The sequence below is a fragment of the Oratosquilla oratoria genome, chromosome 12 (assembly GCF_046742065.1).
Source record: "Oratosquilla oratoria isolate Oo_2021 chromosome 12, ASM4674206v1, whole genome shotgun sequence".
NCBI lineage: Eukaryota > Metazoa > Arthropoda > Malacostraca > Stomatopoda > Squillidae > Oratosquilla > Oratosquilla oratoria.
The window spans coordinates 24,163,865-24,179,941 of record NC_134788.1 but is presented as its reverse complement, the minus strand read 5'-3'; the positions used below and the strand labels follow the sequence as shown (position 1 = coordinate 24,179,941).

General features: G+C 45.3%; 1 protein-coding gene across 2 annotated transcripts in view; it reads right to left on the bottom strand.

Moving 5' to 3' along the window:
- LOC143031119 (transcriptional regulator protein Pur-beta-like) overlaps positions 1 to 16,077 on the bottom strand; it is a 332,337-nt gene that overhangs the window by 210,062 nt on the left and 106,198 nt on the right. For both annotated transcript variants that reach the window (XM_076194594.1, XM_076194593.1), the window contains one exon: positions 9,825 to 9,839. In XM_076194594.1, the coding sequence (XP_076050709.1) occupies positions 9,825 to 9,839 (15 nt within the window). The remainder of the gene's footprint in view (positions 1 to 9,824; positions 9,840 to 16,077) is intronic.

Genomic DNA, 16,077 nt, shown 5'->3' with positions numbered 1-16,077 from the left:
ACCTCGTGGCACAGTGGTTACAGTTCCCGGGTTCGAATCCCCCCCGCCCATGGCTAAAATAACTTCAGCATCACTGCGCTGCGAGTCGTTACCCCAACTCTTGTGGGCGGAGAGTTGGGTGTGAGCGTGTAAGGTCACAGCATTGCCCATAGATCGGTTATATATGAGCTCTCTTCCGGGAGGGATAATAGCTGTCGATCACGAGTCCAACACGTGATCCAAGACCTTGGTGGTGAATCATACATTTATTTAACTTGAGCTTACATACTTTGCCAATTCCAACACATCCAGCTTTCTCTCTCTCTCTCCAAAGACTTAACCTCGATCGTTTAAATCGCTACTGTGTGTTAAGTCTTGTGGAACTGATATTTTGGGGAGTTGATGATGATATCCCCTATGGACCCGGACCACGCAGTAATTTTACATGGCCATCCCACCTATAAAAAAAAAAAAAAAAAAAAAAAAAAAAATAATAATAATAATAATAATAATAATAAATAAAATAAATAAATAAAAAATAAAAATAAATAAATAATAATTAATAATAAAACGAAGGCCGGGACTATTCTCCCGACGACTCTAGTAGTACTATCTACTATTCCCGACACAAGGCACTATGCACTACATAAACGAGGTGAATCTGGATAAAAATCTACCAAATGTTCAACAGGTCCGGATTTCCGACACGTGTGTGTGTGTGTGTGTTAACCTATGGTCTTGGATCACGTGTTGGACTCGTGATTGAAAGCTACTACTCTCCCGAAAGAGAGCTCAGAGCTCATACAGTATATATGACCGATCTACGGGCAATGCTGTGACCTTACGCACACATCCAACTCCCCGCCCACGAGTTGGAGTAACGACTCGCACCGCAGTAATAAAATTATTTCAGCCCTGGGCGGGATTCGAACCCGGACCGCCGTAGTGGCAGCCGGGAACTCTAACCACTGTGTGTGTGTACACATACGTTCGAGTATGTATATAGTGACATACTCACAATTATATATATATACGTATATACACTATATATACAGTACGTACGTGTATATATTCTTAAGCCCTGTTTAGCGGTTCAAATACAATGCAACTCAATGGAGGCGTTCACATTCAACCGCGCAATTTTCCTCGGCTACGCGGAACCGCCGCTGTTTCCACGCGGTTCAAACCGTTAGTGAAGTCACCTCTCTCCTCTCCTTCCTTATCGCTCTTCCTCCTTTTCTTCCTCTCACTATGCCTCTTGCCTCTCCATTATTGGCAACTATGCGGTACCGCAGCGGTTTCCGCGCGGTTCAAACCGCTAGTGTGAACGTTCCGAATTCTAGAAAATTCCGTATATTGAAGCCACTTTCCAACATTTTTTTATTCAATTCTCTAACGAAATTATTATTATTAAGTTAAGACTCAAGCGTCTGTTTCGGAAGAGTTGGTGCCCCTGTGTGGACTAAGTTGACAGCCCTGCTACGTTCGTATTCGTACACACGAACACGAATGACGACTGTGAAAACGGCCCAATCACTAACAACAGATCCTTTGATGACTTGGGAAAGGCTGCCCCGTGCTTTCGTATTTGGGCACACCAACCCGAACGGGGACTGTGAAATCGACCGTCACATGTACTGTAGCACAATTTTAGTGACAGAAGAGGAGAGAGAGAGAGAGAGAGAGAGAGAGAGAGAGAGAGAGAGAGAGGGGGGAGAGAGAGCCAGCCTATCTGGGTTGCACCTTCATTCCCAGAACTGGTAGGGAGACGTGCCACGCCCATGTGGGCGTTCTGTGGCATCCACCAGACACGCCCTCGGCCTAAAACTACAACAACATTTACAACTGCTACTGTCAAAAACGTCCTTTCATTATGTGGACTACTTTTTGGCCTGCTAGTACCATTACTATTAATACTAGTAGCTAATTCTTTTATTACTATTGAACTTTTTTTTAGGCTACGATGTTTTTTTTCTCTCTTTTTTTAACTAAAATTTCATCTCAAGCGATCGACAAATATAATCAAAATAAAATACATACATACATACATATACCAAGGCTTTTCCCCCCTTCCAAGGGAGGTAGCCAAAATGGGAAAGGCATAAAAACACTCCCACCCATTTCATCCCTAAATACACTCCACACCCCTCCCACCCTTCCTCTCATCTGAGCACCTCCTGGATGACGGGTCATCCCTGCACCCTGCCCACCGCCCTGGGTCAGAAGCAGTGTCGCAAGACACAGTACATCCACAGCAAGGCCGCTTCATTTAATCGGCGACCCCCCCTCTCCGTCCCCCTTTGCATATAGGGCGAGGACGGGGAGAAATCCCTTCGGGCTGCGTCAAAACTTACTCACACATACTCCCCCACCCCCCCACCCATTCCTCCTCATGCAGTCACATCATCCATATACAACCATTCTCCACTCACCTCTGTCTTCCGTCCTCTCCCTTCCTTAACAGACATTCCCCTCTTCCCCAAAGCCCCCTTCACCCCATCCATCCACCTCATTCTAGGACGTCCCCTCATGTTCACTCCCTCCACATCTGCCTTCCATACCTCTTTTACTAGTCTTTCTTCACTCATTCTTTCCATGTGTCCAAACCATCCTAATATTCTTTCATCAACCCTATCTCCCAAATCCTTTTTCACCCGTTCTCCTCCTCACCTCCTCATTTCTCACCCTATCTAGCCTAGTAACCCCCACCATACTTCTCAGACACCTCATCTCAAAACTCCTTCTCTCTTCTTCTCTTATGTTCCACGTTTCTGCCCCATACAGTGCTGTTGGCACAATCACTCCTTCATACAGTCTCCTCTTCGCATCCATTCCCAAATGTCTATTTCTCATTACACTCTTTAAACCACCAAGGCATTTACTCGCTTCTCTCAATCTACATTCTACCTCCACCTTTTCCTGCTACACTTGCACCCAAGTATCTAAAACTATCCACTTCCTCCAGTCGCTCTCCCTTAATGTTCACTTCCAGTCTACTGCCACTTTCACCCCTTGTATATCTCATCACCTTACTTTTACCCACATTTATCTTTAGCTTTCTTCTATCACATACTCTCCCAAACTCTGCCACCAACTTCCTCAATCCCTCCTCTGACCCTGCCACAAGCGCAGTGTCGTCCGCAAACAACAGCTGGCTCACCTCCCACTTTTCTCCATTTTCTTTAACCATCTCCAATCCCTGACTCACTACCCTAGCATTCACCTCTCGCACCACCCCATCCATGTATAAGTTGAACAGCCAGGGCGACATAACGCATCCTTGACGAAGTCCCACCTTTACTTCAAACCACTCACTCTCTCCATTTCTAATCCTAACACATGCTCTACTACTCACATAAAAACTCTTGACAGCTCCCAAAAGCTTTCCTCCTATCCCATAAATCTGCATAACCTCCCACAGTGCCTTTCTGTCTACCCTATCATAAGCCTTTTCCAGATCCATAAAAGCCCAAAAAACATCCTTCCCCTTTCCTAAAGCTTTCTCACATATCTGTCTTACCACAAAGATCTGATCTACACAACCTCTACCCGTCCTAAATCCACACTGTTCCTCACCAATTACTCCTTCTGTTCCTCTCCTAATCCTTTCAATTAAGATTCTCCCATAAGCCTTCCCTACTACACTCAACAGGCTAATCCCTCTGAAATTACTACATTCACACTTGTCCCCTTTTCCCTTGTAAAGAGGAACTATACAGGCACTACTCCAGTCCTCCGGTTCTCTACCCTCTCTCCAGCAAACATTAAATAACCTCACCAACCAGTCCACCATCACTAAACCTCCCTTTTTCAGACATTCTGCATGACATCCATCCAGACCAGGTGCCTTACCTGCTTTCATCATCTTTACAACTGCCTTCACCTCATCCTTCCTTATTTCTCCTCCATTCTCCTCACTCATCACTCTCATTTTCTTCGTATTTCCCACTGCAGTTATCTTTCCTTCCCTATCCTCCTTCACATTCAGCAACTCCCTAAAATATTCTGCCCATCTTCCCCTCACTGCCATCTCTTCCATTATCAACTCTCCATCTGTACCTTTTACCTTTTCTTCCCTACTTGATTCGCCTCCTCTTCCTCTCATTTTCTTTCCAAATAAAATAATTATAATAAATTAATTAATAAAAAATAAGTAATAATTAAGCCCCCAAGTCTGTGAGACACAGATTCCTCTTTATTCTTTTTTTTTTATCAGAATTTGATTCACTTTTTTATTTTTATTTAAATTTTATATATCAGGATTTATTAAGTCAAGGGTTCTATGACGTAAAAAATAAATTATATATATATGTAATATATATATATATATATATATATATATATATACACACACACACACACGACTCGATGGCGCAGTGGTAGAATTCTCGGCCGCCACTACGGCGGTCCGGGTTCGAATCCCGCCCAGGGCTGAAATAATTTCAGTATCGCTGCACTGCGGGTCGTTACTCCAACTCTCGTGGGCGGGGAGTTGGGTGTGTGCGTGCAAGGTAACATTACCCATAGATCGGTCATACATTTGAGCTCTGAGCTCTCTTCCGGGATGAAAATAGCTGTCGATCACGTGTCCCAAGACCATAGGTGAATCAAACAATTATATTTCGATTTCCAAAAACTATAAAAGGGGAGAGGAGAGACGAGGAGAACAGTCATAAAGGTATACTCTGGCCCTGTTCACACTAGCGGTTTGAACCGCGCGGAAACCGCGGCGGTACCGTGTAGTCAAAAAAAAACCTGCGCGGTTGTGTGTTGCATGATTTTATTAGTTGTGTGTGCGTGTGTGTGTGTGTGTGTGTGTGCGCGCGCGCGTGTGAGAGAGAGAGAGAGAGAGAGAGAGAGAGGGGGGGGGCTGGGGGGGTGACTGTCCCAGTACACATTGACTATTATATTCTGGTTAATATCTAAAGATTCCAGTCAGGTGATAGAAGACCCCACAAATATTATATATATATATATATATATATATATATATAATATATATATTATATACATATATATATATACATATATATATACACACGTGCGTGTGTGTGTGTAGTAAGACTGGAGACGTGTTATTGAAATAAGCGTAGCAGAGCGCTTTCGAGTAATACATCGTCAGTGCAGAAATACATAAAGGGCACAAACTATTATATTTTGCTTGTTTGTACCCTATATGTATTTCTGCATTGACGACGTAATACACGAAAGCGCTCTGCTTTGGTTTTCCCCTAAAATTGGTTAACCTTGCACACACACACACATATATATATATATACACACACATATATATATATATTAACGAAATTAAATAATGGCAAACTGGGCAAAAACAAATAAATAATAAAAACTACAATTAAGATGAGGAAGAGTAAATGGAGGAGGAGGAAGAGGAGGAGGAGGGGGAGGAAGAGGAGGATTGGAATACATATGGGCCTGACCACAAAACATGGAAACAAATAATACACATAAATACACAAACGAGAGATAGATAGAGAGAAAGAGAGGGAAGAGAGAACGAGAGCAGAAGAACAATGGAAGGCTTACACCCGAAGAGCGCCTGAGATTAGCAACGCGAGAAGACGGTGTGTGTGTTCGTGTGTACGTGCGTGTGTTCGTGTGTACGTACGTGTGTGCGTTCGCGCAAAAGTCCGCAAGAGTGACGGGAATATAGTCTTGCCGCCGGAATCCGGCCCTCCCCCCCCTCCCCTCCCCACCTTATCCCCCCCACCGGACATCCATCACCCACTGCTCCATACCATCACTCAACCCCCCCTCCACTCCCCCCCAAAAAAAAAAAATCTCCCCTCTTCCTCCTACCCCCCACTCCAACAGGTTCCCTCCTCTCCCCCTCTCCCACCCCCAACTCCCTCTGCATTCCTCTACCTCCTCCTACATTCCTCCCACTAGTACTCCTACATTCCTCCTCCTCCTCCTCATTCACCTCCTCTACACTCCCTAACTCTCCTGCAGCCCCTTCTAGGGTAATAAGGGCCCAGCCCCTAGTCGACGCCTCCTACTTGCCTCTCTCTCTCTGCCCCCTTCTCTCCCTATTCCTCGTGTGTGTGTTCTCGAGAGAGAGAGAGAGAGAGAGAGAGAGAGAGAGAGAGAGAGAGAGAGAGAGAGAGAGAGAGAGAGAGAGACGGGGGGTGGAGGGGATAATTTCAGTACAATAGACAACGATGTCATGTGAAAATTGTATGCGTACGCTCCTAAACGCTTATCTCCTCCTCCTCCTCCTCCTCCTCCTCTCCTCCTTCAAGATTGGGTGCGAGTTTACCAACAGGATTTCCTCGTATGATGGGCGCCCACACGCACGTACGCACGCACGCTCTCCTTCTCACACACGTACACACATGTACGTATTGCAAGCTTGGTCGCACATATATGTGCACTTGCGCGCGCACACACACATACATACACAATATATATATATATATATGTACTGTATATATATGTATATATATATATATATATATATATATATATATATACACAAACATGTATATAGCCTGTTTGAGTTGTATATAAAATTTTTGTCTTAAATATACACAGACACAAACATGTACATACACGCACGCACACACAGATGTATATAGCCTGTTTGAGTTGTAGATAATATATTTTTGTCTAAAATATACACACACACACCGTTAGCGTCGAAAGCTTGCAACGATGATGACCCTAGACCAAACCCCAATACTGTAGGCTGTCCCTGTTCCCACTGAGCAAAGGGACGAACGAGGTGACTTTAATGCCCATGGATCGTTTCACAACCCACTGAGCTCCCATCACTAGTCCAGCACATGATCCGAGACTATGTGGGAATCTCTCACATTGGTCAGATTTTTTCCACCTTATTGGGAGGATAGCCTTTACTCCTCATGTCACTCTTTGAGATGTCATTTAACCGTTTCCCAGGCAGTCGCCCATCCATCCCTTGATTAAGAATATGAGGGGGTTTAAGTGGTTACGTGACCAAATCTAGAATAGCTTAGGTTGATTTACCTCAGGCTAGAACAATACATTGATGAAAATCTAGATATGATAATTACAAATCAAGGATATAGACTATCTTAAAACTGTATATGATTTTGGGGTTTGGTGAGTGGGAGACGGGACCCCACCAGCGTTGCTCCTGTTCTGTATATTACAATTAGGTAAAGAGAAATACACACACACACTTCCATTATCCTAAATACTTATAATTCCCCCATTGAAATACACAAATCTCTTAAAATGAAGTGATCGCCATTTGGCAACATCAAGGTGGTACGACCCCCTCCTGGTATGCGTTGACCAAAAAAATTCCTAATTTGTTCAGATTGCACATTTAGCGAAATTCCAAGATTTACAATAATTCCATGGGCCCACAGAGGAGGGAACAGACTGCCTATGTAAACTAGAAATTTCAGGTGCGCCCCTACGGATCTGAGGCTTGAAGCGCTGATTACAGAATCGTTCTTATAGGGTTAACCGTTCCACTGAGCAAGGAACTTGTAATGAACGTATCGGTTACGATCAGCTCAAGCAGACTGAACGTAAGGTGGATGAGAAGATCGTAAAGGAAGAAGAGAATGAGGGGGAAGAGTAAGGAAGAGGGAAAGAGGAGGGGAGGAGGAGAGGAAGAGGAGTAGGAAGAAGGGGGGAGGGGAGTTGGAGAGGGGTGGGGTAGATGAGTATGGGTGTGTGAGATAGAGATAGAGTGGGGGTTAAGTATTGGGATATAACAATAGCTAGGATGGGGAGGAAAGGTGACAGAGATGGGGGAGGGGAAGGAGAAGAGGGGAGAAGGATCGTACCCCCCCAAAAAAAAAAAAAAAAAAAAAAAAAAAAAGCTGACTATATATCTGACTACAGTCAGCCAAGTAGCATGTGTCAGCATATATCTGCGTCCCGGTGGGCAATTTCACCTTAACTGATGAACAGACCAAAGCAAAAGACACGAGTCAACAATGGACGAGAGAGAGAGAGAGAGGAGTCATCACCGTTTCCCTACTCCCCCTCACACTCCTCCTCTCTCCCAATCATCATCATTCTACTCTTCCTCCTTCACCCACTCCTCTTCCTCCTCCTCTTTTAATCATTATAATCATTCCCCTCTTCCTCCTTCTCCTCTCCCAATCACTCACCTCTTCCTCCTCCTCCACCTCTCCTAATCATTATCATTCTCCTCCTCCTCTCAATCATCATCATTCTCTCCCTCCTCCTCTCTCCCAATCATCATCGTTGTCCACGTCCTCCTTCTCTTCCTCCTCCTCTCTCTCCTAATCATAATTATATTTCTCCCTCTTCCTCCTCCTCCTCCGGTCTCCAACAACAAATCCTCTTCTCCCCCAATCCCCCTATCCCACTCCTAATCTCGTGTTACCATCATCTTCCTCTCCCTCTCTTCTCCAATTCCTCGCCTCTTCACACGCAACCCAGCATCCTCTTCCTCCTCCTTTTTGCCTACTTCCTCCCGCTTGAGAATGAGGATGGAAAAGAGGAGGAGGAGGAGGAGGAGGAGGAAGGCGATAATGATGAAGCGAAGGGGGAGGAAGATGAAGATGAGGAGGAAGAGGAGGAATAAGAGGAAGAAGAGAGGACAATGAGTACAAAGAAGAAAAAGAGGGAAGGCGAGGAGGAGGAGGAAGAGGGAGGAGGGGGAGGAACCGGAACGAATGATAAGGAGAAGGAGGAGGAGGAGGAGGAGGAGGAGGAGAAGCCGGGACGGGGACGGATGATGACGATGATGATGAGAAGGAGGAAGAGGAGGAGGAGGAGGAGGAGGAGGAGACGGCAGACCCTATGGAGCAGGATTTCCTTAACTAACGTCTTGTTGTTGTTGTTGTTCCAATTGCGGGGTGCCGACTGTCTTGGCATCATCAAGACTTCCTAGAGCCCTGTGACGTCACAGCCACGTCATTGATACGTCATCCACTGGCGCCTGGGCAAGGCCGCGCGGGATCAGCTGATCCATGTAAACAAACGTGCAGGGGGGGGGGGCATCTCTACCAGCTGTCGCCAGGCGATTTTTATCACCGTGCAGGGGGTTAACACAACGGGCTGTTTTTCCTCCGACCTCCGATTAATCGGTGGTACCACCGCCCACCTCCAGCACTTTTCCCGGGGTGAAATGACGATGGCAAATTATTTTGCTTTCTCAACCAAAATATAGTCCAGTGTGATAACCCAAACATATATATGTACAACAATGAATGGGTCCCAGTGATCTTGATAGCGTAGTTGGTTAGTTACTAAGGAACTTGTCATGTGATTGCTGAGTTCGAGTCCTCGGCAGTACCGCATTTCAGTTTCTGCATGTGGCTCCATTGGGTCTCCCGATGTTGATGGCTTAGAATTTAAGTGCATTGTGGTTCTTAATATATACATACATACATATATATATATATATATATATATATATTATCTGGAGGGGGGAGGGGTTGGCGGACGTAAAGCTGAAGATGTCCTTAACTGTCCGTGACCCAATCGTCATTTTAGTGTCTGGTAATATCTCCGATGCATAAGATAGCCAGTATCCACATTATATATACACACACACGAGAAAATTTCGCTAGTGACAGCGACATTAACCTGATCATTTTTATTACAGTCGTATGTAGGATTCGAACCCCCTACTTACGGGTGGCTGAAGCAATGGGTTCGAATCCTACATGCGACTGTCATAAAAATGAACACATATATATATATATATATATATATATATATTATATATATTATGTGTACATACATTACACACACAGCTTATGTAGTTCTGGTGCCCACAGCTCTCCACAGCAGCCACCACAGCCCCTCTTGCAGCCCCCAGCCCCCTCAGTCGCAGCCCCCTTTCGACTCACCTTCAGCAGCGAATACTGTGGAAGGAGATACAAGAGAAGATTAGTTCAAAGTTAGTGTCCACGTGGCATATATCACGTGGTGGTGGTGGTGGGGGGGAAGAGGGGGAGAAATGGGGGGGGAGGAGGGAGGGAGGAGCACACACACACAAAATAAACAAGTAAATAAAAATGCATAAAAACAAAAATAAATAAAGGGGGGGCTGGGGACTTTATGGAGAAAAAATATATAAATAAATAAAAATAAAAATAAAAATAAAAAAATGCCCCGAGTAATTGTTCATTTAGTTGCATTACTACAAGCGTACACTCTCACAAACCCCCACAAACTTACGAGCGATTTCTGTAAACAAACGTACATCAACACAACAACCACCATCCCCGAGTGACGTCACAAATATGTCATCCGCATGACGTCACAAATACGTCACACGCGTGATGATGCGCCGTTTGACGCTGTTGTTGTACGTCATAGGAGGGCGGGAGGGAGGAATAGAGAGGAGGGAAAAGAGAGGAGAGGAAAAAGAGAGGAGGGGGAAGAGAGGGAGAGACAAGAGAAGAGGAAGAGGAAGAAGAAGAGAGGAGGAAAAGAAGAATAATTACACGAATTAACACGAGGGGGGGGAAGGAGTATATAGAGAGGGACCAAGTTGAGGGAGGGAGCGAGGGAGAGTGAAGAGAGGAAGAGAGAGAGAGAGAGAGCCAATCACGTTACACACCATTTATTTTAATGCTGTTTCTACACATTTCGACTCCAACATGTCTGGTTCTTCTTCTTCTTCTTCTTCTTCTTCTTCTTCTTCGAGAGAGAGAGAGAGAGAGAGAGAGAGAGAGAGGGAGAGAGAGACTCTAAAGCAAGCAGCAGGATGCGTTTTATGGTATCTGGGTTTGGTTTGGTATGCAAGGGAGAGGAGGAGGGAGGGAGGGACGAGGAGTAGAAGGAAGAGGAAAGAGAGGAGGAAGAAGAGGAAAGAGAGGAGGAAGAGGATGAGAGGGAGGAGGAAGAGAAGGAAGAGGATGAGAGGGAGGAGGAGGTGGAGTACAAGGAAGAGGAGAAGATGAAGGAAGAGAAGGAAGAGGATGAAAGGGAGATGTAGAAGGAAGAGGAGGAAATGGAGGATGAGGATGAGAGGGAGGAGGTGGAGTATAAGGAAGAGGATGAGAGGGAGGAGGAGGAAATGGAGGAGGAGAAGGAAGATGATGAGAGGGAGGAGGAGTAGAAGGAAGAGGAGGAATGGGGGGATGATGATGAGGAGGAGGAGGAGGAAGAGGAAGAGTAGGAAAAAGCGGATGAGAAGGAAGATGATGAGAGGGAAGAGGTGGAGGAGTAGATGGAAGACAAAAGGGAGGAGGAGGAAGAGTAGAAGGAAGAGGAGGAGAAGGAAGAGGAAGAGAGGGAGGAGGAGGAAGAGTAAGATAAGGAACAGAAAGAACACAAAGGAAGAACTATACTTCAACTATACTTAACTACGGTGAAGAAACAGGAAGAGGAAGAAAAGGAAGAAGAGGAAGAGGAAGAAAAGGAAGAAGAGGAAGAGGAAGAAAAGGAAGAGGAAGAGGAGACAAAGGGGTAGAAAGAAGAGAGAGAGAGAGAGAGAGAGAGAGAGAGAGAGAGAGAGAGAGAGAGAGAGAGAGAGAGAGAGAGAGAGAGAGCACAAGATACGTATCAGGACAATTTATTATTTATAATTTTTATTGTCTGTTTATTATCACTTATAATCTTTTATCTGTCAATTTATTATTATTTACTATCTACCTGTTTATTATTTAATTAAATTGACCTATTTATCACTATCTATATTATTTGTCATTATTATGATTTTTTCGCATCCGACCTAGTTATGGACCAATAGGTCTCCTACGGCATGCTCCGCCTTTGTAATCCTTTGTAACACCTTTCCAAGGAAACGGTCACCCTTAATCCTGGACTAACCATAAACTCCTTAATCCAGTTCATTACCTTCTCCTAAACTCAGTCTTATAATTACCATTAAACCCCCTATGGTCTTGGATCACGTGTTGGACTCATGATCAACATCTATTTCCCTCCCGGAAGAGAGCTCAGAGCTCGTATATATGACCGATCTATGGGTAATGCTGTGACCTTACACGCGCACGCACACACACAGACACCCAACTCCTCGCCCACGAGTTGGAGTAACGACTTACAGCGCAGCGATACTGAAATTATTTCAGCCCTGGGCGGGGGGGGGGGATTCGAACCCAGACCGCGGTAGTGGCAGTCGGATATTCTACCAACTGTGTGTGTGTGTGTGTGTGTGTGTGTGTGTGTGTGTGTGTTTGTGTGCGTGCGTGTGTGTGTGCGCAAACTCGTTCCTCGGGCCACTTTTTGGTGACTGGCCATTGCTGACAAGTCTCGTGCCTCGGACCAATAGGTCGCGACCCCTGTGAGTGAGGGAGGGAGGGAGGGAGAGAGGGAGGAAGAGAGGGAGGGAGAGAGGGGGGGAAGAGAAAAGGAGAGAGGAAGAGGGAGAGAGGGAAAGAGAAAGGAGAAGGGGGGAGAGAGAGGGAGGGAGAGAGAGGGGAAGAGGGAGAGGGAGGGAGAGAAAAAGTGAGGGAGAGAGAGAGGGGGGGAAGGGAAAGAGAGGGTGATTAAATAGCTATTGGTATGGGGGGTGGGGGCGGGGGCTGGGGTGGTCTAGGAAAGAGAGGAGGATGGGGGGGGAGGAAAGGAGCGAATGAGGGGACGTAATCCCTGAATAGAATCCCCAGGCGACAGGCGCCACGCGGTTCCAGGAGCGAGAACCCGCGGTGCCACTTTTGGCACAGACCCAATGGCGACCTCCACCAGGATCTGCCTGGCTGGGCCGCCCGTCAGGCCTCCAACAAATAAACAAATATATAAATGAAAACAAAAAATAAATAAATAAAAACTCACAAGGCACCTCAGGTACTGGTATACATCTCTCACTTTACCTCCCTCCATATATATATATATATATATATATATATATATATATATATATATATATATACCACAAAGTAATGTAGCACATTGGTGAAATTATACTAATGACCCACTTTCGGCGAAGAATAGGCGAAAGTAACAAAAGATCCGTATATTTCGATCACTATCTGAAAAAAAAATCCATTTGCTGAAGAGGATCACAGATAGTGATCGAAATATACCGATCTTTTTACTTTCGCCTATTCTCCGAAACTGGGTCATTAATATATTATATATATATATATGCGCCCCTATTTCATCTTAACAGTATTTTGGTCTGAAACAATTCTTGTATCTCGTACTTTCCTGAAGATGGCTATAGCAATTAACCGAAATATATTAGTTTAAATTTCTTCTTAATTTCCCTTCTAATTCCAACTCTGGGTTCTTTGTGTATGTATATATATATATATATATATATATATATATATATATACACATATGCAAAGTAGACCACTTAGTAAAAAAGAAACTAACGAAGCAGAGCGCTTTCGTATATTACATCTTCAGTGCAACAAGTTGCACTGAAGATGTAATATACGAAAGCGCTCTGCTTCGTTAGTTTCTTTTTCTAAGTGGTCTACTTTGCATAAGTGAACACACGTACCCGTATTCTTATTAGCATATACACATATATATATATGTATATACATGTGTATGTGTGTGTATATACATATACATACATATATATGTGTGTGTGTGTGTAAGCAATTGTATGATCTAGCGAGATGAGCAAACCAAGAATGAACAGCCCTTATCACGCCCCGACTCCCAAAACACATACCCTCACCCCGGTCTCCGTACAATCATTCATCTCCCCCAAACAGTGGTTAGCATCGCATCCACCCGCTCTAGTACATATTGTCCCCGTGGTTACGTAATTTTGGGGCTGTGACGTAATGGTGACGTCATACAAATGACGTCACCCATGACGCAAATTAAAGATTTGGTTCTGATAAGGAACCTGGCGGACGTTTGACTGAATGACGTTTAGATAGACCGCGACCCACAAGAGAGAGTCCCCCAACCCCCCAAAATAATAATAATAATAAAAAATAATAACAAAGTAAATAAATAAAATAAAAAAGAAATAAATGAGAATAGAAGTGATTAAAACACACACACATATCTTCACAGTCCCCCCCCGGGGAAGAACCCCCATGGGGGGAGGCAAGGGGGGGGCACAAATGCAGTGACAGATAATCTACAACGAAGATCACAAACAAACGACCGCCAGTTGAAAAAAAAAAAAAGTCCATTTCTTGCTTTGCCTTGAGTGCGCGCGCGCGCGCGTGTGTACGAAGTATACCGTGTGTACTTGCGTGAGTGTACCTGTATGTGTACGTGCGTGTATGTATACGTGTGTGTATTTAATTGTTGACTAATGTAAATATCACTTGAGATACTTTCCAATTCATCATATTTAGCTCGAAAAATGTGTTTCTGTGTGTGTGTGTGTGTGTGTGTGTGTGTGTGTGTGTGTGTGTGCGCGCGCGCTTGCTTATGTATTTTCATAAGGGTCCGTCTCCATCCTTGTATACTTATGCATGTGTACATGCATAAATGTATATATAAGAATGAAGGAGACTACAAGAGACCATAAGGCCTACACTAGGCAGTTCCATGAACACCTGTCATACCTCGTTTATAATGTTGTGTGTGTGTGTATATATGTATGTGTGTGTGTGTGTACGTATGTATGTATGCAGACGTCTGACAGTGAGCGTGCATTGCCGCTACGCGAGACGGAGAAGAAGGAAGAGGGGGGAGGAGGGGGGAGGAGGAGGAGGAAGGGGGGGAGCCTGCCCCTTTGTCGTGCGAGAAGCGGCTCTGCAGCACATCCTGGACTCGAGGTCCCTTCCCCTGGAGGAGCTGACATTCGCCACGTCCGCGTGTGTGTGTGTGTGTGTGTGTGTGTGTGATTCACCGCCACGGACCACGTGCTGGACTCGTGATCGACAGCTACTATTCCCCTCCCGGAAGAGAGCTCATAGTTCGTGTATATATATATGATCGATCTATGGGTAAGGCTGTGTGACCTTACACACACACAACTCCCCCCCCCCACGAGAGTTGGAGTACCGACTCGCAGCGCAGCGGTACTGAAATTATATCAGCCCTGGCCAGGAGGCTTCGAACCCGGACCGTCGTAGTGGCAGCCCGGAACTCTACCAACTGCGCCATCGAGTCGTGTGTGTGTGTGTGTGTGTGTGTGTGTGTGTGTGTGTACTTAATTGTAATATACATGAAAGGAGCAATGCTCGCTGGGTCCCGTCTTCTTGGTTTCCAATATATCATACCAGGCATGTGTGTACGTGTGTGTGTGTGTACGTACGTGTGTGTGTGTACGTACATGTGTACACCTCCCATGTTCGACTAGTCAAAATAGTAACACTATCAAGGTTATTCGGTAGCATCTACGACCTCCCCCATCCCCCTCTCCCTCCCCCTCCCGGACCCCAAGAACCTCCGGGGGACCAGCCACCAACCGACATCCCTCACACCCGGATTCTCAATAGGGCCGGTGACCTTGTGGTATTCCTGTCTGCAAGTAGATGGCGTTGCAATCGCTTCATCAGAAGGTTAGGTAGGTGTGGCGACCCCCCCCCCACCTCTCTCCCCCCTTCCCCCTCCCCCTCCCTCCCCCACCGCCACCTGTCCACTCAGGACGACCGCAGCGCCATCTGTGATCACAAATCGGCAACAGAAGGAACGTGGCGCCAAATATTTGGACGATAAATCCATTTTATCAGTCACTATTCACACTAATTATAATTATTAATTGTTACTATTGTTATTACTAATATTATTATTATTTTGTTTAATTCCAGACTTGTATTCGACCATTCACACGATCAAACGGTTTGTCAAACACGTGTCTGAAGTGACGTTCGACAAACCGCGTTTGACCGTGTGAATGGCCCTTTAAGAGTATCAATAACGTAAACTATAACTTCCGATCTCTCAAGATCAAAGTAGTTATGAACTACTCCCCTGACAATGGGCCCCTCCCCACCGATTTAATAAAATCACCTGCCGACAGACATAATATAGCGTGTACAGGTGCTGGGTCCTTCAGTTTGTATTACAACTGGGCTTGTATGGGGAGAGAGGGAGGAGGGTGGGAAATAGAGAGGGAGGGCCAGAGTGGAGGGTGAGAGAGGGTGGAGAGATGGAGAGAGGAAGAGGGTGAGAAGAGGGGAAGAAAGGGAGAGAGAGGGAGAGAGAGAAGAGAAGGAGGGAGACAGAGTGGGGAGACAGACAGGGAGATGAGGGAGAGGAAACGGG